Source organism: Planococcus citri, chromosome 2, assembly GCF_950023065.1.
Source record: "Planococcus citri chromosome 2, ihPlaCitr1.1, whole genome shotgun sequence".
Taxonomy (NCBI): Eukaryota; Metazoa; Arthropoda; class Insecta; order Hemiptera; family Pseudococcidae; genus Planococcus; species Planococcus citri.
Window position 1 is genome coordinate 73,633,769 of NC_088678.1, and position 23,182 is coordinate 73,656,950.

Consider the following 23,182-nt stretch of genomic DNA (forward strand, 5'->3'; position numbering starts at 1 on the left):
ATTGTCGAAAATTCCGAATTATTTTGATTTTTCAAGAAGCTACGTCTGAATCATGAAAGCATAGAAGCGACACGATCGACAAGGAATTACCATCATGGACATGTTGTTGAACGCGAGCACGTTGGATTTACGTTCGAACTCTATGCACGTGGTTGTCGACGACGAGAACCGATGTTGGACGAGTGAGCTGTAAATTTATTCACCACGTCGCTTATTACTCCCATCTGATACGAATCATTCCTAATTTTTTGTATTATTTTTCAGTTTTTTGGTTCGAATTAATGGCTCAGAGGGATATGAATGAAAAACTCGAGTTTTATGTACTGAGTTGGATCTAGATCCGTATTTCGTAATATTGAACGAATCGTGATGGGAAACTTCAACGTCTCTATTCATTACAGGTAAAAATCGTCGCGGTAATTTTAAGTCATGATAAAATTCATTTAATTTTAATAAAATTCTTCGGCGATTTTTAGGGTTTTCAACCACTGTCTTCGTAATCGAGCTAGCAACGAGTATCGACGTGGGATTGGAAAATTTTATTTGGTGGGAACTGATCAAACGATTGCAGTGACTACATTCAAAAAAAAAAAAAAATGGATCGGCTTATGAACTGAGGATATTTGTTCCAGACTTGTGTATTTGACGCTGTTGATCGGGACAAAAGATGGTTGTATTTTTGAATACTATCTTTTGTGACGCTCAACTTCGTCGGTACACTCAGACTTCCTAGGAATTTTTATCGGGTAAATATTATCTGAAATTTCAATCAAATTGCGAGTTTTATCGGCTGTCAAAGTATTCCAGAAAGAAGAGTATCATCTATTGGTAGGGAGCGCTGGCTACGTGTTTTGAGTATCCAGCACTCCTTATCGGTAGATGCTATTTTTATTGAAATATGTCATACATGAAAATCGGATTTTCGACAAAATGTACTGCGAAGTGCTAGTAACGAGTATGAAGTAATTTGGGATGGTGGCGATGGATAACGAATGGTGGGTACGTGTGATTAAAGTATCCAGTATTCATTATCTGTAGCCATTATCTTTGTTGCATTTCAAATTGTCAAATGTACGAGTAATTCTTTCTACCTTTCTTTTAGTGTATTTTGGGGTAATGTTCATGAGTAAGGAGTATTGGCTACGTATGGTGAAAAGTATCCAGTACTCCTTATCCGTAGCTAATATTCTGATCACTTGCCACAGACGAGACTTAAACTTGAATTGGTCAACAAGGGAAATTCTGAAGATTCAACGTTGCTATTTACCGGATTTGTAATCGTCGCAGCCTATATCGTCCGGCGGTAAAGAATGACGTACACTTATGTTTCGTGTGTACTGCATTCTTGACCGTTTGTCGCTACTTTGCTCAATCAACGATCAGAAGAGGTAATTTTAGTAGCAATAAAATATTTCTCGTAGGTTTTAGACGGGGATATTGGAGGTAAGAAAATGGTAGTTGCGTGGTTTAAAGCAACTCGCATTTTCTTCCCTTTGATAACTTCTCAAGAAAATTGAATTACCTTTGGACTCAAGAAGTTTTTGGAAAGTTGTATTTGGATTTATGGTCACAAAGTAGCAAGGAAGACGAAGTCCCAGTCGTGTTATGAAAGACTGCCGCCTACCTCTTTCTGCTAATATTTGACGGAATACGTAATCGAGTGTTCGAGATGAACGGGGATATGGAATGATTTGTACGAGGTAACGAGGGACGAAGACACTCCACTGTATCAGTGGTTGCTCTCTGTCCCCCGCCACTTCAGACAAATTACCTGGCAGAATTGCATATCAGACGTCTAAGAGTGGCAGTGACCAGAGGAACATTTTATAACCTATAGTTCTGAATTTTTGTATTTATTTCATTTTCTAATACTATTTAGTTTAGCTCAATTTTGTACTCATTATCGTAAGATGTCGTACCACTACCTATTTTTAAGATTGTTTTGGGTAAATTAAAATATTAATCTTATTTGTGGAAAGACCGGGGGTGTTTGTGTAAGAAAACGGTGGCTACGTGTCTTGGAAGTCGCTACTGGTTTCTTATTCAACGCACACTCCCGATAAGTATCGGCTTTTGCGATTTTTCACTGCAGTTTTTCGGGAGTATTTGCTGAAGGGAAATGGCAGTCGCGAGTTTGTCAGTCGCTACCACTTTCTTCTCGAGCAACTACTCCGAAGAAATGTCTACGATTTTGGAATTTTATGGCAGTACAGAAGAAAGGTGCAATGACCTACCTGACTTGTCCCGGAATCAAAAAATGGCAGTCGTGTTAAAGAACTCACATTTTTTGCATCTTGGGGATAAAGTCACGTAGTTGATATTGTTCATCAACGAAGATTAGTCTCAAATTGTGTTTCTGTAGAATAGTATACGACAATCTTTTGAGCTTGAGTATTGTTATGATTTTCAAATTGGTTTCTATAATAAACTATTGTCGAAAGAAATGATTAGATAGGTTCCTATTTCAAGTCATCATATTACCAATTCTTGACATCTTGTTTGGAAACATTTTGGGCTAATAATAAGAAAATACTCACTTATAACGGGTCCTAGAACTTGTTATATATCTTGGGGCTAATTTGTTTTTCAACTCGATAGATTCTCCGAGGAGGGGGATTCCAAAAAAAAATAAAAGGCTCATCGTGTATGTTAGAATTTTTGTATAATTTTGGGACAAATGAGATGGTTTTTGTTAAATTTTGCACACGATGAGTGTTTTATTGACATACATTCTATTTTACGTCAAAATCGAATTGAATAAAAATGTTTTTCTTAGAGGTATTTCATAAGTAAGTCCTAGAACTTGTTATGATCTTCTCGTGTTTTTTGCATAGATAGAATGAGACATATGAGTGTGAGGCATATGTTTTTAATATTTTATCATTATTTTCATTGATTAATGAAGTGATATTGTTATCTTGATGGGATAGTAAACAAATTGAACGGGGAATACGTAATTTTTAACTTGAGCGGAGATGTGAGAGCAGTGAGAAGAGTCGTTGTATTTTACCTATCCAGGTAAAAAATGGTCTACAGGTGTGAAAATGTGAACAACCGAGTGTGAAAGGTGAACGACCGACCGCGATATGTGTAACAGACTGTGTCAAGGTGAGCGTGGAGGTAGGTATTCGATACCACGTAGTAAAGCGAGGTACGGGTTGTTTCTTTTTTAACACGCGTTTCATGTAGGGTATTATAACATAGGGGGTCTATTTCTAAATTAATTCTAATACTAATAATCTATGCTCTACATCTAGTCCCATCACCTATGTCTTATATCTAGGTTTATACGGAACCGTTTTTATAGGGTACTCGAATAGGTTCGCTTTCTGTTGTTCTTTTTCTCTACTCTCGGGTATGGTCCATTTTCGGATTCCGTTCTCAGTATTTCGAGCGCATCTGCAAGTTGGTGCAATTGTTCCAAAGTGGCCATCGTAGTATTAATGGGGGGTGTAGCGGGAGGGGTGTCGAATACAGAAGATCGTGCCCCAGCATAGCGGTTTGTAATTTGTTGCCTGAAAAAATAATTTTGGCGACGAATGGCACGCTGTTTACGTGCTGTGTTGCCATCATTAATTTTCGTGCGCATAAGATCGTTTAACAGGTAGCTCGGTACCTTAGAGTACAAGCTATGACGGTAGGGTATATTTTTAAATTTATAGATTTCCTTGTCAATCATAGGGGGTTCTTTATGTTCACTTGCAACATCAATGTTCTGAAAAGATGAGGGGGGGTCTAAGTCACGATTTAGGCTCCAATAACCATCGGCAAAGTCTTTCACAGTGAACATGTGGTCTTCCTCCTCTTCTACTGTGGCTTGCATTTTAGTTATGTCTTCCAACTCAGTATTGATGTTCGCCGAACATAGAGTTGGTGTAACCGTTCCTTGATATGTCAAAAATTCAATAACCATCGGGTGCTCGGGGTCGTAGTTGCATGTGAGGAGTCGTGCATTCATGTCGAGGGTCATTTTCCAATAGCTCATCGACATTCTTCCCATGATAAACACTCTCGATTCAGAGTCTATGATATAAAATGGCACACGTAAGACCCTATTTTCCATTGTTAGTTGTACTTCAACACAATGTTTTGCCAATGCTATGGTCTTACTGTCAGCTAGGGTCAGTGTGAGGGGTTGTTTTAATTTTATGTATGAGAGATCCTTGGGAGCGAAAGTTGCTAAAATGTCCACTACTGGCTGGGAGATGATACTAACAATTGCTCCGGTATCCATCTGAAGTGCAATGTATTTTGGCCCGACAACTACCCCTACTGCACAGGTTGGATCTTTTGAATTTGAGCCGTATAGCTGTGGAAGGGTGGATTCATGAAAATTTTCGGGGTCCATGAATTGAAGTTCGGGTTTAGGGGGAGATGCAGCGAGAGTTGGAATTTTTACACGTTTCTCTCGCCTTTTCCTGCGTTTACGAGCATTTTTAGAGGTAGATGGTTCTTGAAGTTGTTCCTCAACTTTCCCTGCTATTACTTCACCAAGGGTATTGTCCACTGGCATCTCTGCTGTAGTAAGTGGATCTATTTCGACATCTTGATAAATTTTGGGGGGAGGTATTATTTCTGGATCCATCGACATAAGGGGTAGAATTTTTGCTGTTATTCGCTCGATTTCTGGGGTGATCGAATCAGGGCTTGAGGTTGGAAGCATTGCAGGAGGTGGGGGTCGGTCTCCAAGTTCAATTTCGGGTTCCTTTTCACCGGGGTCGATCTGAGGTGCTATTCTAGGTTCAAATAGTCGTCTCGCATCTCCTGTGATATTTCTATTTTGGCGATCAATTTTGAACAAGGCTGCTCTCTCAATTCTTTTAAGTTCAGCTTCCATTAATTTTTCGGTTTCTTTGTATTGTGAAATCGAGGGAAAAAATCTTCGGAGTATTGGTACAAAGTGGAATTTTTGACGTATGGGCAGAATTTCACCATGTGGACCTATTTTTGGCCTAATAAACTGTTTTCCTCCGCGACTAATAATTTCAGTTTCTAAGAACTGCATAGATGGACTTTGTATAAAAGAGACTCTAGGGTCGGCTGTAGCGCGAGTAAATATCTCCTTAAAGTCAATATACCTAGAAATTTTGACTAATGGTTCTGATGATATGCGAGGTTTGAGGAGTGGAAATAGTAGGATAATGCTTTCTGCCCCTTTTCGAAAAAGTTGAGTGAGTATTGCTGTTAATTGATCTTCTATTATGTTGTATGGTTTACGCGAATAATTAAATTCAATTTGGCAAGCGGAGAGGATGATTTTTGAGTTTTGGGGAATTTCGAGTCGAGAAATTCTGCTTTGTAGTTCTTCTAGAGTAATATTGTCTCTGAGGTGTTCGGGTAGGTCTGTTACTAAGACGTGTTCGCCTCGCATCATGTAGTGCGCTAACCCATCGCCTATCCAGAAATATTTTGAAAACATATCCTCTATTGGGGCTGTTTCTTCACTAGGAGCTGCCCCTGGAGCCTCTAGTGTGACTCGTTTCCCGAAAGCGTAGCTACATCATCATCAGACTCTGCTAACAATTCAGCAGTCATTAGGTTAAATGCTGCAGTTGTCGCTTGAGATTCTAATTCCTGAGGGGTTTCCTTAATTTGAGCAATGGTCTTTTCTATGGTTTCCTCATCGATTAATTGGCCAGCTGGGGGTTTTTCTGATATTGTTTTTATTTCAATTTTGTCCTCAATTACAGGAATTTCAAAAATACGGTTTCTATCAATCGAGGTACCTACTTGGGTCGAAATATTTTCCTGAGTTTCCATTTTTTCCTCAGTCAAGTCAATTTCTTCTTCTTTTTTCAAAGGAATTTCTATCATTTCTATGCTTTCAACGGGTGTTTCAGCCATTGGGATTTTTGCATCTAAGTTGTTTTTGAAGGTCAAGAAGGTTTGAGTCGAGGCATTTTTGAAAGCTTCCTCAAATGGTGAAAGTTTTTCCGATTTTTCCACCGTCTCAGCACATTGATTCAATTTTTCTTCGAAAGATAGGGTTTCATTTTTCGCTTTAGTATCTAAATATCGATTTATTCTTTCGTCGAGAGTCTCAGTGGGTAGATTAGGATGTAATTCTTGAAAATTTTGAGATGGTTCTGGAGATAATTGTGCTGCGTCGACATACTTGTCTGATTTCTCATCAAAAACTTCCGTTTTTTCATCATGAGCGTCAAATCTTTCCAATTTAGGAGGTTTCTCCTCTAGAGGCTGATCAATTTCTTTTTTGTCTAGATCGCGAATCGTAAATGGTTCAGAATCATCGAACATCTTTCCTATTTCCTCCTCAGTTCCTTTTTCCAAATCTGTGACCTTAACAAGACCTATATTCGGATTGGTTTGAGGTGAATGAGGTGTCAAAATTTCGACTCTGGGTTCAAAAATGGAAGTAGGCAATTTCGATTCAGGCTTTTCACAAGGATCCATCGCGAATAATATTGATTGAAACGTTGGGTGACGAATTTCTTTCGAGATCCAAGAGGTTTCAATCTAATCTCTGCAGTATTACCTTAGAGTAACTGATTGCAGATGGCAGTTGGCTGGATGCCTGGTGGTAGAGTTGAGTAGGTAGCTGGGTACTTCCAAATAGGTGGCTGGCTACTTGGATTGAGAGCTCCGCGCACTTTGACACTTTTGTCACGAATGATTTTTGTGTACAATGTGTCGGAGTTTATATTCATTAAAGGAGTCCAGCTAGGTGCACTGTATTTTTTGAAAAGGTTTTCCCACACTCAAAGATGTGGAAAGAATGACATGTTTATGGGCTTTAAGCAAAACATAGATTAATAATGTACCTAAATTGTCTTAGTTTTAAGCTAGATTACTCCATATTTCCTAAATTAATTATGTACAGGTGCATATGGTAAAATGGTTACATCTAAGCATCTCCGAGCATTTGATTTTTGTGAGAAAATGACTATTTAAGGTGATAAAACTGTCTCTGTATTCTTGAAGAATATTCATGACAGTTTTATCACTTTGATAATGAGGCACACGAATTGTTACATTGACATTTTTATCACTAGTATAAAAAGTCAAAATAATTGGTGATATTTTTCGTTGCCTAGCAATTTGTTGACAGTTTTATGACCCTAATTGGCGCACCTGATTTTAGTTTAAGTGGTTTTGTCGCGAGCCTTTCTATATTAACATATTTTAAGGGTGGCACACGTCTGTTTGCGTGTGGGAATCTGTATACTTTGAAAAATACAAGAATTACAAAATGTATTGTGACATATTTATTAGTTTTATTAGAGGTACGCGATGTTTATTTAATTGAATTGTTAAATACAGTAGCCGAATAGTTTATTGACAATTACTGTCATCGAAAAAGGCGCATTTCTATTAATTTGGAAATTAGGATACTTTGATTAGGTGGTTGTTTTACAAACATAAGCATAGCACATACTCGTGTGTATTTATATGATGTGGGTTTTGAAACGGAAATTGGAGGTGATAAATATGTCAAAGTATTTTCTATTTAATCGAAACGAGGTTTTGAGTGACGTTTTTTATTGTTTTAATCTAATTAATTCGGGTGCCTATTTAACATACACAAGATGTGCTTAAGCAGTAGCTAGGTGCATAATGTGTACATGTTTTAGATTGACAGAAATATTTATTACTTCCTAAGCACGCGAGTCTTTTTATACTGAAAATAGATTTTAATTGATTGGTTCCCATGAGCTCTATAGCTTTGTTCTCACGAAAAGGATACAGGATTTTGGAATGTGGTTTGTATAAGTATTCGAAACGAAAACGAGAGTATTTATATGGGATAGAAATGGATAGTTTTGAATGTGTATTTTTCGAGACGAGATCTGTATAGAGAAGAGAACATTGTTAGGGTGAATTTTGAGCTAGAGAAATTTTGAAAAGAGGGTTAAACTTGGTTTTTTGGGAACTATCTAGATTTGGTGATTCTTTTCTGGTACACCGTGTGTATTTACCAGCAAACATTTCGAGTCTGAGTTTCGTATTTTTTGCTTTACGAAGCTCTCAACCCCAAAGCATTGTCTGGTGTTTGCACAGTGTACAAAAAATGAATTTATAAGACATAGAATTTTGTATGAAGGATCCTATGTATTGTTTTGGTACATAGGGGGTGTTATGAAATGCTTATTTGAACTTTTGAAAAAAGTGAGAAATTTTAAATGATCGAACCTATTGATTTATATGGGGTTTATTTTCTCTCCACTGAGCATACCCTAGAGTATTTCAGTGAGCAGAAAAGACCATGCTTTTGGAAAATATAATTTTTGTACTGGCCTATTTTTCACTCAGTGGGTGTTATGGCATTTTTACTATAGTCTAGATCCCTTTTGCACTTCAGATTGGCACTTTTTCTTATTCATATGTAGTCAAATTCATTACGTAATCTGACGAATACGGAAAAATGTGTCGTCTGTATAAGCACAAGTAGGGTTCATATTTCCATATTTTCGAGTATTTAAACTCCTAAAATATGTGATAGTTTGGTTGTTTTCATCAGTTCGTTGGTAATGAACTGAACCAACCCTCAATGCTATATCATCCACTAAGCAAATTGTTGGTCAGTAGATTAAGACCATTTGCCCCCTGTCCCCCTGAATTTCTTCAAAGGGATACAGGACAAATATGCTCATTTTATATTTCCAAAAGGCTAATTTACGAGTTTAGGATCTTATTTTAACAGTTTAGTTCTATTGTATACTGATCCGAAATTCTTTGGAACGAAATTGTGAACTTAAAAGTTTTGAAAAATTAGGGGTAGTTTTTAAGAATTTTTATATTGGGGATTTTGTTGTACATAGACTGAACTTAGAATCGTCTGTGAATATGTTTATCTTTAAATTTTCACCCTTAGGGGTATTTTTAGCTCATTAAATGAGGTTTATTTGGTTCGGAGACGAATTCTTTTGTTTGCCAAAAAATGGGTTATTTATATTAAGAGATTTCAAGGATATGCTGGGACAGATGAACTTGAATTGCATACTCTTGATGTTTATTAATTTTTGTTATTTTTAGGATTTTTGAAATTAAAGCTTTTCGAAAATATGCTGGGACCTATAAGGGTTGCACATTTCCGATTTTTATGGAAAAAGGAATGTTTTACAGCTCTAAAAGTATGCCAGGATATCAGATTTCGAAGATGTGTGGCATGTATGACTTTTTCAAGAGAGGTTCATCCACGTCAGGCGCCAGACTAAGTGATTAGTCAATTTTGACATGCAACATATCTTGGATAATCGTATCTAAATTTTACATACTTTTGGATTATTTAAGGGATGTTTTATTGGTTTGAAAGTATGCTAGGGCATATGAAATTTTGGGAATTTTGCATACTTTCGTGTTTATTAGAAAAGCATTTCATGATTTTTAACATATGAAAGGTTTTTACATGCATTTTAGTGGGCTTTTTTAGTCAAAAATAGTTCGATTAAATTACGTTCTAAAATTATTCTCGGATCTAATTTAAGCTATTTTTACCTGAATTTTGATAAAAATGGATATTTATTGAGTTTTTTATTGAATACTATTATTTTTACTTAGCAAGGTTGTATAGTTTTTGCCCCTATTCGCCCTATGAACTATTCTAGGATTCAAGGATTATACAATTTGGGTTACCTCCGAGTCAAACAACCTGTATTTTTATATGGTATATGGGACATACGATATTGGTTAAAAAAAATTAAAATACCTGCTATTTAGCCCAGAGGTGTAAGAAAATGTACTAGGGGGTAGGTTTTATGCATTATTGACTAGTTAGTAAAAAAAAATCACAAATCGATAGATTTCAACTCGTCACTAATTTTTTTTTTTGCTTTTAAAGACAATTTAATTCACTTTTGAGTCAAATGGATTGCATATTCTGCCTTTTCATGGTGTTATTACGAAAATTCATTATGCAAGCATCTCAGTCAAAAGGGATGAAATTTGAAGTTTTCAACAAGAAACAGGAAATTAATCTGTATCATACTATACTATTATTGAGTATGGCTCGCTATGTCATAGTTTTCGAATTTGTCACATTTCAGTTAAAAAAAAAATTATCAAGAGATCTAGAATTTTTGATATTAGTTATTTTACATTATGGATTATTTACGAGTACTTTAGCGAGTTTAATTATGTTTTTAGAATAATTTTTTGACTCGAATTGTGTTCTTGAAGAGAACCATTTGAAATTCGAGTTCAATGAAATTTGAAAAAATTAAAAATTTGAAAATTTTGAAAAAATTTCTAAGTTTTAAGGGTGAGTTTTTTAGTAAGTCGGAATGAAAATTTTGTAATTTTCATTAGAATTACGCGAAAATTGGGCGCCAATATGATATAGTTAATTTTGGCATGACTATGGATAGAAATATTATGAGAAATATTACTGAGGTGAGAAGGCCAAATATCACTACATAGGTAGTTATATTTTCCCTATACCAGGCTAGTTTGAGTGGGTCGGAGAGCGTTTAGAAGTCATACCAGAATTTACTATATGCACAGAAGTCTGTGTCTAACAACAAGTCTACTAGTCGATTTAGCGTGACAAATGATTTATTGTTATAAACAGACATGAAAATATAAAATAAGCTAAATTATTTTATATTGTTTAGAGATTGAATAGGGCTGACATATACATGAAATAATCATAAATATACCCTAACTTTGCCTACATATGGATACATAATAACCGCAAGTAGGGGTGGTTTGTACAAATTAATTGATTATGATAACTTACTTATCAGGTTCACGAACTGTCCATTTTTCCTGCCTCTTCGGTATGTCCCTAATACTAGACATGGTCGGCAGGGGTTGGTTGGGTTTCAGAGGGTGCTTATCCAGACGAGAAACATGGTCAATGCCCGGGTTGATTGACTCATGTCCGAGATGTACGCGACGAAATAGTATACTTATTTCCTACACGCGAAAGATACGAATTAACCCCTATAGAAGGGGGCGACATCGGTAAAAAAGGGGAGAGACACCCCTAACAGGGTGTCTCATCAGCCTATAACATCTGATGGATTTCATAAATACGAAGTACACGTTATGGTCGAGCACCAGCGAGCTGCAGATACCTATGCTACGATCATCTGTCGAGATGTATTTCTTATGCAGATTAGCCTAACTACATCTTGCCGAGCAAGTTGTTGATGCGACTAAGTGCATCTCATTAAGAAGTGCAACCAAGTACAACTTCTCCGAAAAATGACAAAATACAACTGGTTCGGCTCGTGGGCGCGTTGCATTATATATGCATCGCGCTTGGCGCCTTTTTCTTATTTTAATAAAAGTCACCTCTAGAAGTTAACACGTTCCCATCACTTACGTTTTCGTATAATAGGCATTCGTCGAATGCCTACTTACTAGTTATTCGGTGAATAACTAGTTACGTAGTTGGGCCATATCTCACCATATCAATTTTTCAATTTGAGTTGTTTTTGTGGTCAGGAGAGATGATCAAAGTTGCAAAAATGGCCGTTTTTGCCCTATTTCACGAGTCTGTGGCAACATCAGTATCATGTTTCAAAAAAAACTAAGGTCATATTCGGATTCTACGCACTTTTTAAAGTAAACATCTTTACCGGATTTTTGATTTTCGAACATTCAAGCGCATACGGAAGATTTTTGTTTGTAACATATTTTAAAACTCGGAGCGCGCGACGCTGGCGTTACTCCACGATGTAATCGTGGCGCGGAACCGTGTTCGCGCGGGCGAGGTTCTCGTGCAGTAAAAATTTCGTGTTACAAACGAAAATCTTCCGTATGCGCTTGAATGTTCGAAAATCAAAAATCCGGTAAAGATGTTTACTTAAAAAAGTGCGTAGAATCCGAATATGACCTTGGTTTTTTTTGAAACATGATACTGATGTCGCCACAGACTCGTGAAATAGGGCAAAAACGGCCATTTTTGCAACTTTGTTCATCTCTCCCGACTACAAAAACAACTCAAATTGAAAAACCTCACTCTGTTTTTTGTTTTAGGGTCTAAACTATCGATTAAGCCCATTTTCGACCCGAAAACAAATATGCCGTTGCCTAGTGTTATTTATATTAACATTTTTTATATATAATTTTATTTTTTTTTAATTATTATATTATCTATAAATAATTGATTTATATTATGAATTTTTTTAGAAGTAATGGGTGTAGTTCATGACAAAATACTGAGATTCGCGCAAATTTCGAAAATTTCCTCGCAAACGGTAAAACTTCGATTTTTTTTGGATTTCTTTTATTATGAAAAAAGCTGGTCAAAAAACCACTCTTGAGGTGTCCCTCTGAAAATCGACTCAAATGTGGATAAACTCGTTGAACAGATCGAGCATAACACACAACTCTATTTTTAGCTGCCCAACTTCATATTCACACCTTCTAGAGCAAATTCAAAATTCTGGAGAAATTGAAAAAAAGCGCTGGAGGCTCCAGAATGGCTGAAAATGGCGAAATTTGGATTTGGGGGTTAATATCAGTTTTAGGACTCATTTTGAACATTTTTACTGATCTAGTACGTACTTTTTTAAAAAAAAAGCATAAATCACCAAAATAGTCAATTTTGAATTTTCAAAAATTTGCCAAAAATCTAAAAATGAACTTTTGGTTTGATCGGCGACTATCACTTCTGTCCCTTCTTCGTTAGTTCGATTCAAAAATGAATACGTATTTTCATCCCTTGGGATACCTACCTAGTATGTACTTCATCAGACAATTTAGCCTATAAACTGGATCGAGCGAGGGTTGATTTAAACGTGAATTTTTGACGCATTGTTATTACATATAAAAGTTGCAAACCGGTTTCAGTCTCGTGGTCTCCTGACAATGAGTCCTGAGTCCTGGTCTCCTTTCTTTTCAGACAATGCTTTCAGATGAGAATAGCATGTTGTGTTAGTTTTGTTCACGCAGTTTGAAGTTGAAATAGTACATTATGTATTTTTGACGAGCTCATTTTTCGACAAGTAATATTTATATCTACTAAATTCTTATTTGACATTGAAACTATCCAGAAAGAAGTGATTTAAGTGATACTAATTTTTGTTTGAATTAGATCTTCAAGATACCTACTTACTTGAAATTATTTGTTAACGAACAATTCTCACTGGAACCGATCTTGCCAAGGTTCTCGAATCTTGATTGTTATTTGAAGTAAAGTAAGTACATATATTTTATAAGTATCTATAAGTAAAATACCTACTCTACTTACACCTGTTACATTGACCAGTTTCTCGTCAAATTGAACAATAATTGCACGACAGGTCTTCAATTAAAAAAATATATATATTTTGCATGCGTGTAGTGGTCATCAGACGATGACAAATGGAGCTAACTGGAGGTCCCTGCAATTTTTTTGCTAGAGATATGCATTTCACAAAATGGCGTCATTTGAGAACTTCAAATGCGCATAACTGCGGTTCAAATTACTATTAAGAAAAATTTTTATTCTTTATTTTACTCTACTCTTCTATCAAAGAGATATCTGCGACCCACGTGCTGTTATGAAAACGCATGAAAACAAAAATCAGTGTTGCCACTTTTGAAGATCCCCTATGCAGTTAGCCAGTTGGAAGTTCAAAAAAATTCTCAGATGTAACTTTTGATGAATGGAAAAATATATCAAGAAGATTCAATGGCTATATTTTTTTTTTAAAATCTCTGACTTATCGCGCAATTTTTGCTGGATGACAAATCCCTTTAGAATGACCTTTTTCGGTTCGTTTTCAAAATCATTTAGGTATCTATACATTTATGTAGTCTCTCATTGCTCAATTTATATATATTTAACTTTTTGCAATATTTTTACAGCTTTCCAATCTCTGTGAGACCATTTCGTGAAATACCTGTGTCAAAATGTCAGAACATAGTGGTAGTCTTGTTTGGAAAATCGACGATTATTGGAGGGTCTTCTACGTTGGAAAGGGAGAAACACTGACATCCGTAAAATTTTCGGGTGACGGTGATGATCTCGATTGGCGCTTGGAACACACGGTGAAGGTCTGCGAGTGAGTAATGTACTTTTCTAAAACAACTTAACTTACTTACCTACCTATGTACTTGGTACTTTACTTACTATTTTAGGTATTTTATTTATTGTGAAAAATCAAGGTGTCTTGCTTTCATACTACATATTTTTATGTATTTCAGAATCACAGGCAATGACATTGTTTCATTCAAAATTGCTCCTCATTGCTACGCCGATATCGAAAAGTATGAATCTGTATCTGGAAATGTGAAGCTTTGTATTATGAACTTTGACACTGCTAGGTGGTTTACAGTTGAAACATCTTTCGTCTTCAAGTACAGTGATGATTATGAACAGCTGGAGTTGTGTGGTACCTTGCCAGGAATTGAATATGATAAAATCCATCCATATTTATGCGGCGGCGAAGAATTAGTAGTTCGTTGCGAGCTCACCTATCACAAGAATAACTTTAACGATGAAATTGTCGCGATGTCTTCTTCAAACAACTCGAATTTCGTCAAAATGTCTGAATCCAGGCTTTTAAGTGACATTGGAAAATGTTTCAACGAAGACCGATTCAAAGATGTGACAATTTCGGTCAGAGGTAAAGAGTACCGAGCTCATAAAACGATTTTAGCTACTCGTAGTACCGTGTTTGACAGAATGCTCTCAGTAGACATGTTGGAAAGCAAGAAAAATCACATCGATATTACCGATATGGACCAGGAAACTTTTGAAGAAATGTTACACTATGTTTATACAGGGAAGGTGAAGAATTTGGACGAATCAGCCTTCGAATTGCTTCCAGTAGCAGATAAATATGATCTGGAAGAACTCAGGATCATGTGTGAAGAAGTTTTGCTCAAGAAATTATCACCAGATAATGCAGTCAAGATTTTAATACTGGCAGATATGCATCGTGCTAAAAAGTTGAAGGCGGGTTGCCTTCTATTTATTAAAAAGAATTATGCGAATTGCAAGGATTTTATTGATAAGGAATGGAAGAAGTTAACTTCAGATCATGATCATTTATTAAAAGACATGATGGATGTTTTTTGTAATTTTTAGAATATGCTTTTGGCATGTAATTTTTGTAAACTTTTGTATACTTAATGCCTCATTTTGTATCTACCTATATTTTTTTCTTATATTGTTTTAGTTACTCACTTATGCATAGTACATAATTAATAAAACAAGACGTGTTCTAATACTATCAGGCAATAATAATAGGTACAATAAATAGACATGTTTTTTCTGAACTTTTTTTTCAAAACTTTTTCCAAACATAAAATTGCATGGAATCAATTATTAGGTAGATATTTCATTTGTCTTTTTTGAATGTGACTGGCGTTGATGACAATGATGACTAGTCAAATGCTTTTGAGTTTCTAATGACGAGTTCCTAATTGTACCAACGTTTATGAAAACCTTCAGTTCGCGTAGAGGATGGTCAGATAATCACTGAGATTTTTTTTAAATTTTATTTTTTGAAATATTTGTTGAGTATAATGAAACGGAGAAAACTCCACTTAATCTTTTCGATGAATCTGATTTTTTTATGGGTTATTCTTTGTTGAATGGGTCCAATTTTTGAGCTTATTAGGCTCTCCAATATTGCTCAAAATTGTTTTGTAGGCTAGTTAGGAAAAATGAAAATCACCATATACCTACCATCAGAAACTTAAAAAATGAAAATTTTTGCATTTTTGAGATATTTTACGAATATGACAAATTGTGGGGGAAGGAAGTTTTTTTCAAATGTATTGGTAAAATATCTCAAAAATGCAAAATTTTTCATTTTTTAGGTTTCTGATGGTCTTTTAGCAATAAGAGTAAAACTTGTAATTTTTTCCCTCAAAAATGAAAAAAAGGCCTGTCCAATTTTTTGATATGTTATCCTACATGAAAAAGAATTAGTCCGGCATATGACAATAGGAGTAATTGCAACCCCCCGCCGATCCTCCGGGACAACATTTTTCTTAAAGGGGACATCCTAAGGAACATTTTAAAGCAAACTTGCCAAAAAAAAAAGTTGCCCTTACTTACAAAATGGCGGCCATTTTGATTGACAGGTCAGCCGAAATGGAAGATTTTGCGTTTCTCAACATAGGACTTGCACGAAATTTTTCAAACTTTACAAAAGGTAGATCGAAAGATCATGCAAAAATTCATCACCTGTCAAAATTTCAAGTGCTAAAGTGCGTTTTTCGATTTTTGGTGGATTTTTGAAAATCGAATTTATGCCAAAAATGAGGGAAAAAATCAAAATTTTACCAAATTGACCAAGAAAGCTGAAATTTGGGATACATCCTATTTTCAACATGCCATACCGATTATAAACGGTTTCAACCCGTTTTGAGCAGTTCTGGAGCCTCCAGCAGATTTTTGAAACTCGAAATTCCCACAAAATTCCATCAAATTGGAGTTATAAAGCTAAAATTCATTCTAAAAACTAATTTCAATACGCTACGAAGTACTGCAGGTAAATTTCAAGTCGTTTTGGATCCTCTAGCGAGTTTTTGAAAATTCCTGAAGCCTCCAGCAGATGCTTGAAACTTCAAATTTTCACAAAATGTCATCAAATGGAGATGGAAAGCTAAAATTTACTCTACACTCCAATTTTAACACCCTCTGAAGACGACTTTGGGTGAGTTCAAGTCATTCTAAGGCCTCCAGCGACTTTTTTGAAAATTACTGGAGCCTCCAGCAGATGCTTGAAACTTTAAATTTTCATAAAATTTCATCAAATGGAGATGGAAAGCTGAAATTTACTCTACACTCCAATTTTAACACCCTCAGAAAACGACTTCAGGTGAGTTCAAGTCATTTTAGAGCCTCCAGCGACTTTTTTGAAAATTACTGGAGCCTCCAGTAAATTTTTGAAACTTGAAATTTCCCCAACATTAATTTATTATTTTGTGGTGTGCTCTGACCAAAGGGACCTAGTGTGTCAAAAAATGAGTTTTGACTTAAGAGTGGATCTAAACGTGTATTCACAGTAGTAGTAAAACTTTAAACACGTTTTTCTCGAAATTTTTTTTTCGCACGTTAGGTCCCTTTGGTCACAGCACATCACAAATGGAGTTGTCAAACTGAAATTTACTTCGCAGACTACATGGTGGTTTCAAATGGTTTTGAAGCTTCCACCTACTTTTAGGAAATTTCAATTTTCCAAAAAAAGTCGCTGGAGGCTCCAAAAGCACTTAAAATCCACCAGCAGTTAACTTCGTAGCGTGTTGAAATTAGGTTGCAGAATGAATTTCGACTCTCCATCTCAGTTTGATGAAATTTTGGGGAAATTTCAAGTTTCAAAAATTTACTGGAGGCTCCAGTACCTTTAGGTAGGTACCTACCTCGTACTTCATCAGGCAATTTGGCCTTGCACTTGGAGCGATACATAAATATATGTAACCTTCAATTCAATTCAATTTCGATTTATTGCCACATTACACAGCTACATTTACAAACTTATTATCTATTTTAAAATAAGTCCTGTATCAAGGATCGAGGGTTGATTTAACTGGATTTTTTGATTACTTAGTTAGCGTTCATTCGTCATTCCAAATCGAAATAAAATAACTCATTGTTAGTGTGACTTGTGAGCTACCGTAAGGACGTGTTTCAGTGCTTCCCCAGCAGTAGGTACAAAAGGTTGATTTCGCTACCTCCAGTCAGGCTTTGATATTATACATAAAAGTTGCAAACCGGTTTCAGTCTCGTGGTAAGGTCTCCTTTCACTTTCAGACGCTTTCAGATGAGAGTAGCACGTTGTTTGTTGTGTTATAGTTTATAGCTTACGGAGTTTGAAGATTAGTTGAAATAGTAAGTACATAAATATTTTTGACAACCAGAAAGAAGTGATTTAACTGATATTAATTAATGTTTGTTTGAATTTGATCTTCAAGATACTTGAAATTATTTGTTAACGAACAATTCTCACTCGAACCGATCTTGCTAAGGATCTCGAATCTCGATCGTTATTTGAAGTAAGTACATAAGCATAAGTACATTAGTACATAATAAGTAAGGCACCTGTTACATTGACCAGTTTCTCGTCAAATTATAAACAACGATTGCACCACAGGTCTTCGATAAAAAAAATATATTTTACATGCGTATAAGGTAGTGGTCATCCGAAGATGGCAAATGGTGCTAACTGGAGGTGCCTGCAATTTTTTTTGCTAGAGATATGCATTTCACAAAATGGCGTCATTTGAGAATTTCAAATGTGCAGCGTAGCTGCGGTTCAAATTGTTATTGAGAAAAATTTTTATTCTTCATTGTACTCCTACTCTACACTTCTATCAAAGAGTATCAGCGACACAAGTGCTGTTGTGAGAACAAAAGTCAGTGTTACCACTTCTGAAGATTCATAAAAATCAATAATTTGATTGAAAAAAAGTATGAAGCTAGCGCTGGCGAGTTGGAAGTTCAAAAAAATTCTTAATTGTAGCTCTTGAGATGTATAAAATATATCAAAAAATGTCGATGGCGTTTTTTGTTTTTTTCTTGTTTATTTGAAATTCTCTCATGACGCCATTTTGTCAAGTTTCAAAAAATGCTCATATGTGGTTCTCTAGCAAAAGAAATCGCAGAGACCTTCGGTTTGCGCTATTTGCCATCGTTTAATTATAGTGGAGTGGCAAAGAGCTGAAATACAGGAGAAAACTGCATTTGATGAAAGAAGCGTGAATTTTGGTATGATGAATTTTTGAACCAAAATGAAGTTTTTAAGACCGGGAGCCACTCGAGCTCTCCCCTCCTTCGAGGGGGGGTGGGGCTTACAATTTTGAAAATTTTCCTGTAGATAGAGTTTTAATCAAAAATCCAATATTATGGTGTCTGCTGTTAGATATTGATCAGCACTTTCTATTTTCACCATTGAAACCATCGTCCCCCCTCTCCCCTTTGCGTGGGGCTCAGCCCCCTAAATTGTGGATGTGGAAGACGTTGAGACTCGGAAATGTTATTTTGTGAAAATATACTTAGTAAAGTGTACAAATAATTTTGGTGGTTCATTTTTTGGTTCCCTCCCCCCTCTGCCCCCTGTGGCACCCTGAAACTTGAAAAACTCGCAAAATTGCCGTTTTAATGACAAAACATGGTGGAAACGGTGAGCTAAACGCTAATTCTTCTTGAAAATGGTAAGAAACATTTATTGAAAGCATTACGTAACGCGAAAAATGATTACTCCCCCCTTTACGCGCCCCCATCAACCCCTAATTGTAAAAAAAATATACTGGTCAAAATTCCATCAGAATTGAAATATTAGGCCAGTTACTGTTCAATATTGATCGATATGTTCCGCTAAAAGTGTCAAAATCATCGCATACCTCCCAACCACTCATGGGGGCAGACCCCTAAAATGTGGAGTCGATGAAAAACCCACTTCTGGACCTGAAAATCTGTAAATATGTACTTCTCTAGTCATGGGAATATATTTAATGGTCCATTTCATCGATTACATTCCTCACCCCGCCCTCACCCTTCCCCCTTGATATACCATTATACAAAATTTGATCAAAAATTAACCCCTCCTGCTTTGTTGCATGGGTTTTTCATCGACTCCACATTTTAGGGGTCTGCCCCCATGAGTGGTTGGGAGGTATGCGATGATTTTGACACTTTTAGCGGAACATATCGATCAATATTGAACAGTAACTGGCCTAATATTTCAATTCTGATGGAATTTTGACCAGTATATTTTTTTTACAATTAGGGGTTGATGGGGGCGCGTAAAGGGGGGAGTAATCATTTTTCGCGTTACGTAATGCAATAAATGTTTCTTACCATTTTCAAGAAGAATTAGCGTTTAGCTCACCGTTTCCACCATGTTTTGTCATTAAAACGGCAATTTTGCGAGTTTTTCAAGTTTCAGGGTGCCACAGGGGGCAGAGGGGGGAGGGAACCAAAAAATGAACCACCAAAATTATTTGTACACTTTACTAAGTATATTTTCACAAAATAACATTTCCGAGTCTCAACGTCTTGCACATCCACAATTTAGGGGGCTGAGCCCCACGCAAGGGGGAGAGGAGGGACGATGGTTTCAATGGTGAAAATAGAAAGTGCTGATCAATATCTAACAGCAGACACCATAATATTGGATTTCTGATTAAAACTCTATCTACAGGAAAATTTTCAAAACTGTAAGCTCCACTCCCCTCGAAGTAGGGGAGAGCTCGAGTGGCTCCCGGTCTTAAAAACTTCATTTTGGTTCAAAAATTCATCATACCAAAATTCACGCTTCTTTCATCAAATGCAGTTTTTTTTCATTTGCCACTCCACTATTACCTCTAAAGATACTCATGCACATTTTTTTTGAAATCGATGACTTTTTGCGAAATATTTGCTCGATGAAGAATTACCCTTCAGAATGACTTTTATTTTCGGTTCGTTTCCAAAATTATTTAAACCTAGTCTCATTGCTCAATTTACTTACATTTTTTGCAACATTTTTACAGATTTTCAATCTCTGCGTGATCACTTCGTGAAGTAGGTACCTGTTTCGAAATGTCAGAACACTGTCTTAGTCATGTTTGGAGAATCGACGATTATTGGATTGTCCTAAAGGTTAGAAAGGGAGAAACACCGACATCTTTAAAATTTTCAGCTGACAGTGATCTCGATTGGCGTTTGGAACACACGGTGAAGGCCTGCGAGTGAGTATTATACAATTCTAATACAACTTACCTACTTACTATTTTAGGTAGGTATTTTATTTATTATGAAAAATAAAGCTCTTGCTTTCATACCTATTATGCGTATTTTTGTGTTTCAGAACCACAGGCTATGACATTGTTTCGTTCAAAATTGCTCCTTATTGCTATGCCGATATCGAAAAGTATGAATCTGTATCTGGAAATGTGGAGCTTTGTGTTATGCATTCTGACACTAGTAGGCGGCATACAGTTGAAAAATCTTTCGTCTTCAAGTACCATTATGATTATGAACAGCTGGAGTTGTGTGGTAACTTTCCAGGAATTGAAATTGATGATATCGAGCCATATGTATGTGGAGAAGAATTAATGGTTCGTTGCAAGCTCACCTATCTCAAGAATAACTTTAACGATGAAATTGTCGCGATTTCTTCTTCAAACAACTCGAATTCCGTCAGAATGTCGGAATCCGGGCTTTTAAGTGACACGGAAAAATGTTTCAACGAAGACCGATTCAAAGATGTGACGATTTCGGTGAAAGGTAAAGAGTACCAAGCTCATAAAACGATTTTAGCTACTCGTAGTACATTATTTGACAAAATGCTTGGAGTAGACATGTTGGAAAGCAAGAAAAATCACATCGATATTACCGATATGGACCAGGAACCCTTTGAGGAAATGTTACACTTTATTTATACGGGGAAGGTGAAGAATTTGCATGAATCAGCCTTCGAATTGCTACCAGTAGCAGATAGATTTGATATCGAAGAACTGAGGATCAAGTGTGAAGAAGTTTTGTTCAAGAAATTATCACCAGATAATGCACTCAAGATTTTAATACTGGCGGATACGCATCATGCTAAAGAATTGAAGGAGGGCTGTCTTCGATTTATTAAAAAGAATTTTGATGATTGCGAGGATTTCAATGATACGCAAACGTGGAAGATGTTAACTTCAGATCATGCTCAATTAGTAAAAGACATGATTTTTTTTTTTTGTAAATTGTATTAAAGAATGCTTTTAACATGTAATTTTTATAAACTTTAATACCTACCCTACCTGTATTTTTTTCTTATTTTTTTAAATAGTTATTTGCTTATAATTGGAACGTAAAACAAGTGTTTTAATACAACTATCAGTCAATAATACAATACAATAGACATTGTTTCCTGAACTTTTTTTCAAAATTTTTTCCAAACATTTTGTGTCGGAAAATTCTTGATAACCTTGCATGAAATCAATATTTTCATTCGTCCTTTTTGAATGTGGCTGGCGTAATAACTCGTCCAATGCTTAATGCTTTTGAGTTTCTAATGACAGATTTGTTTTACTTTCATTTTTCGAACTCTAGGTACTTATTGAACATCGTGAAACGGAGAAAACTTCACAAAATCTTTTTGACGAACCTGATAATGTCATTGTGAGTTAATCTTGGTTATTTGAGCCCAATTTTTGGGCTTAGGTTCTCTGATTTTTCTCAAACTGTTTTTTAGGCTGATTATGAAAAGTGAAAAATCACCATAATTGACCCAAAACCCCTTCCCTCCTGAGGCAATGGGCAAGGTTTGTCAGAACTGCCAAAAAATTTCCTTTTTTTGTCACAATTGTCGGATAGTAGGTACCATTTGCACCAAAATTGACAGAAAATCTTATTTCATGCGAAATTATTATCATATTATGCTAATTTTTCCTGGAGATTGTTGGAAAGTTTTACTTTTGTATCAGTTTTCAAAATATCTAGTAAGTATTTTTTTTTTGCCAAAATGGTCAAAAAGTTATTGTTTTTTGTCGAAATTATTGTCAGATATAGTGTGAATTTTTGGCAAAATGGTCTAAAAGTCTTAATTTTTTCTAAAAGCGTAAAAAAGTCACATTTTTTTGCCAAAATTGTCTTAAAGGTGCTGCTTTTTCTGCCAATAATATCCAAAATCATTTATTTTTTTTGCTCAGTTACTCGACCGTTTTGTTCCTGAATTGCCAATCAAAAGTCCTGCTAAGTGTTTGCTGTTTTTTTGTCAGAATTGTCAGAAAGCCAACGTTTTGCCAAAATCGCTGAAAGAGGGCCTGATTTTCTTTTCAAAATAAGTGTGACACTTGAGACTTTTTGACAAGTTTTCCAAATTGGGACTTTTTGACAAGTTTCTCAAAAATTAGGTGCTTTTTGACTAGTTCTCTAAAACTTGTGACTTTTCGACAAGTTTTTCAAAAATTGGGACTTTTTGAGTAGTTTTTTAAATATTGGGACTTTTTGGCTAGTTTTCCAAAAACAAGACAAGTTTTTCAATAATTGGGACTTTTTGAGTGGTTTTTCAAATATTGGGACTTTTTGGCTAGTTTTCCAAAAAACAAGACAAGTTTTTCAAAAATTGGGACTTTTTGAGTAGTTTTTCAAATATTGGAACTTGTTGACAAGTTTTCCAAACCTGCGACTTTTTGACTAGTTTTTCAAAAATTGAGACTTTTTGACAAGTTTTCCAAAAATTGACACTCTGTTTTGGCCACGTGGGCAAATTTTCCAAAAAAAAAACAGAACCTTAAAAGCAAATTTTCCAAAAAACAGGACTTTTGTTTCTCCGTTTTGGAACAAAAAGAAGACCTTTTAAATGTG

General features: G+C 35.7%; 2 protein-coding genes across 3 annotated transcripts; both read left to right on the forward strand.

Annotated features, from left to right (window-relative positions):
- Positions 1-12,731: 12,731 nt before the first annotated feature.
- LOC135834379 (speckle-type POZ protein-like) lies at positions 12,732-15,164 on the forward strand. 2 transcript variants are annotated; one of them, XM_065348240.1, is made up of 4 exons: positions 12,732-12,914; positions 13,004-13,106; positions 13,759-13,955; positions 14,098-15,164. In XM_065348240.1, the coding sequence occupies exons 3-4, from the start codon at positions 13,804-13,806 to the stop codon at positions 14,981-14,983; spliced, it is 1,038 nt and encodes a 345-aa protein (XP_065204312.1). In that variant the 5' UTR covers positions 12,732-12,914; positions 13,004-13,106; positions 13,759-13,803; the 3' UTR covers positions 14,984-15,164. The 2 variants fall into 2 exon arrangements, with proteins under 2 accessions (XP_065204312.1, XP_065204313.1); XM_065348241.1 differs by having other exon boundaries at positions 12,732-13,106.
- A 2,424-nt stretch (positions 15,165-17,588) lies between these two features.
- Positions 17,589-21,741, forward strand: LOC135834380 (speckle-type POZ protein-like). Its single transcript, XM_065348242.1, has 4 exons — positions 17,589-17,737; positions 17,821-17,901; positions 20,380-20,577; positions 20,697-21,741. Exons 3-4 carry the CDS (start codon positions 20,429-20,431, stop codon positions 21,583-21,585), a joined length of 1,038 nt encoding a protein of 345 aa, XP_065204314.1. The 5' UTR covers positions 17,589-17,737; positions 17,821-17,901; positions 20,380-20,428; the 3' UTR covers positions 21,586-21,741.
- The last annotated feature ends 1,441 nt before the right edge of the window (positions 21,742-23,182 follow it).

Coding starts and splice junctions, on each gene's coding strand:
- LOC135834379 (XM_065348241.1), top strand. CDS start 13,804: ATGTCAGAACATAGTGGTAGTCTTGTTTGGAAAATCGACGATTATTGG. Junction 13,956..14,097: donor CACACGGTGAAGGTCTGCGA/GTGAGTAATGTA, acceptor TATGTATTTCAG/AATCACAGGCAATGACATTG.
- LOC135834380 (XM_065348242.1), top strand. CDS start 20,429: ATGTCAGAACACTGTCTTAGTCATGTTTGGAGAATCGACGATTATTGG. Junction 20,578..20,696: donor CACACGGTGAAGGCCTGCGA/GTGAGTATTATA, acceptor TTTGTGTTTCAG/AACCACAGGCTATGACATTG.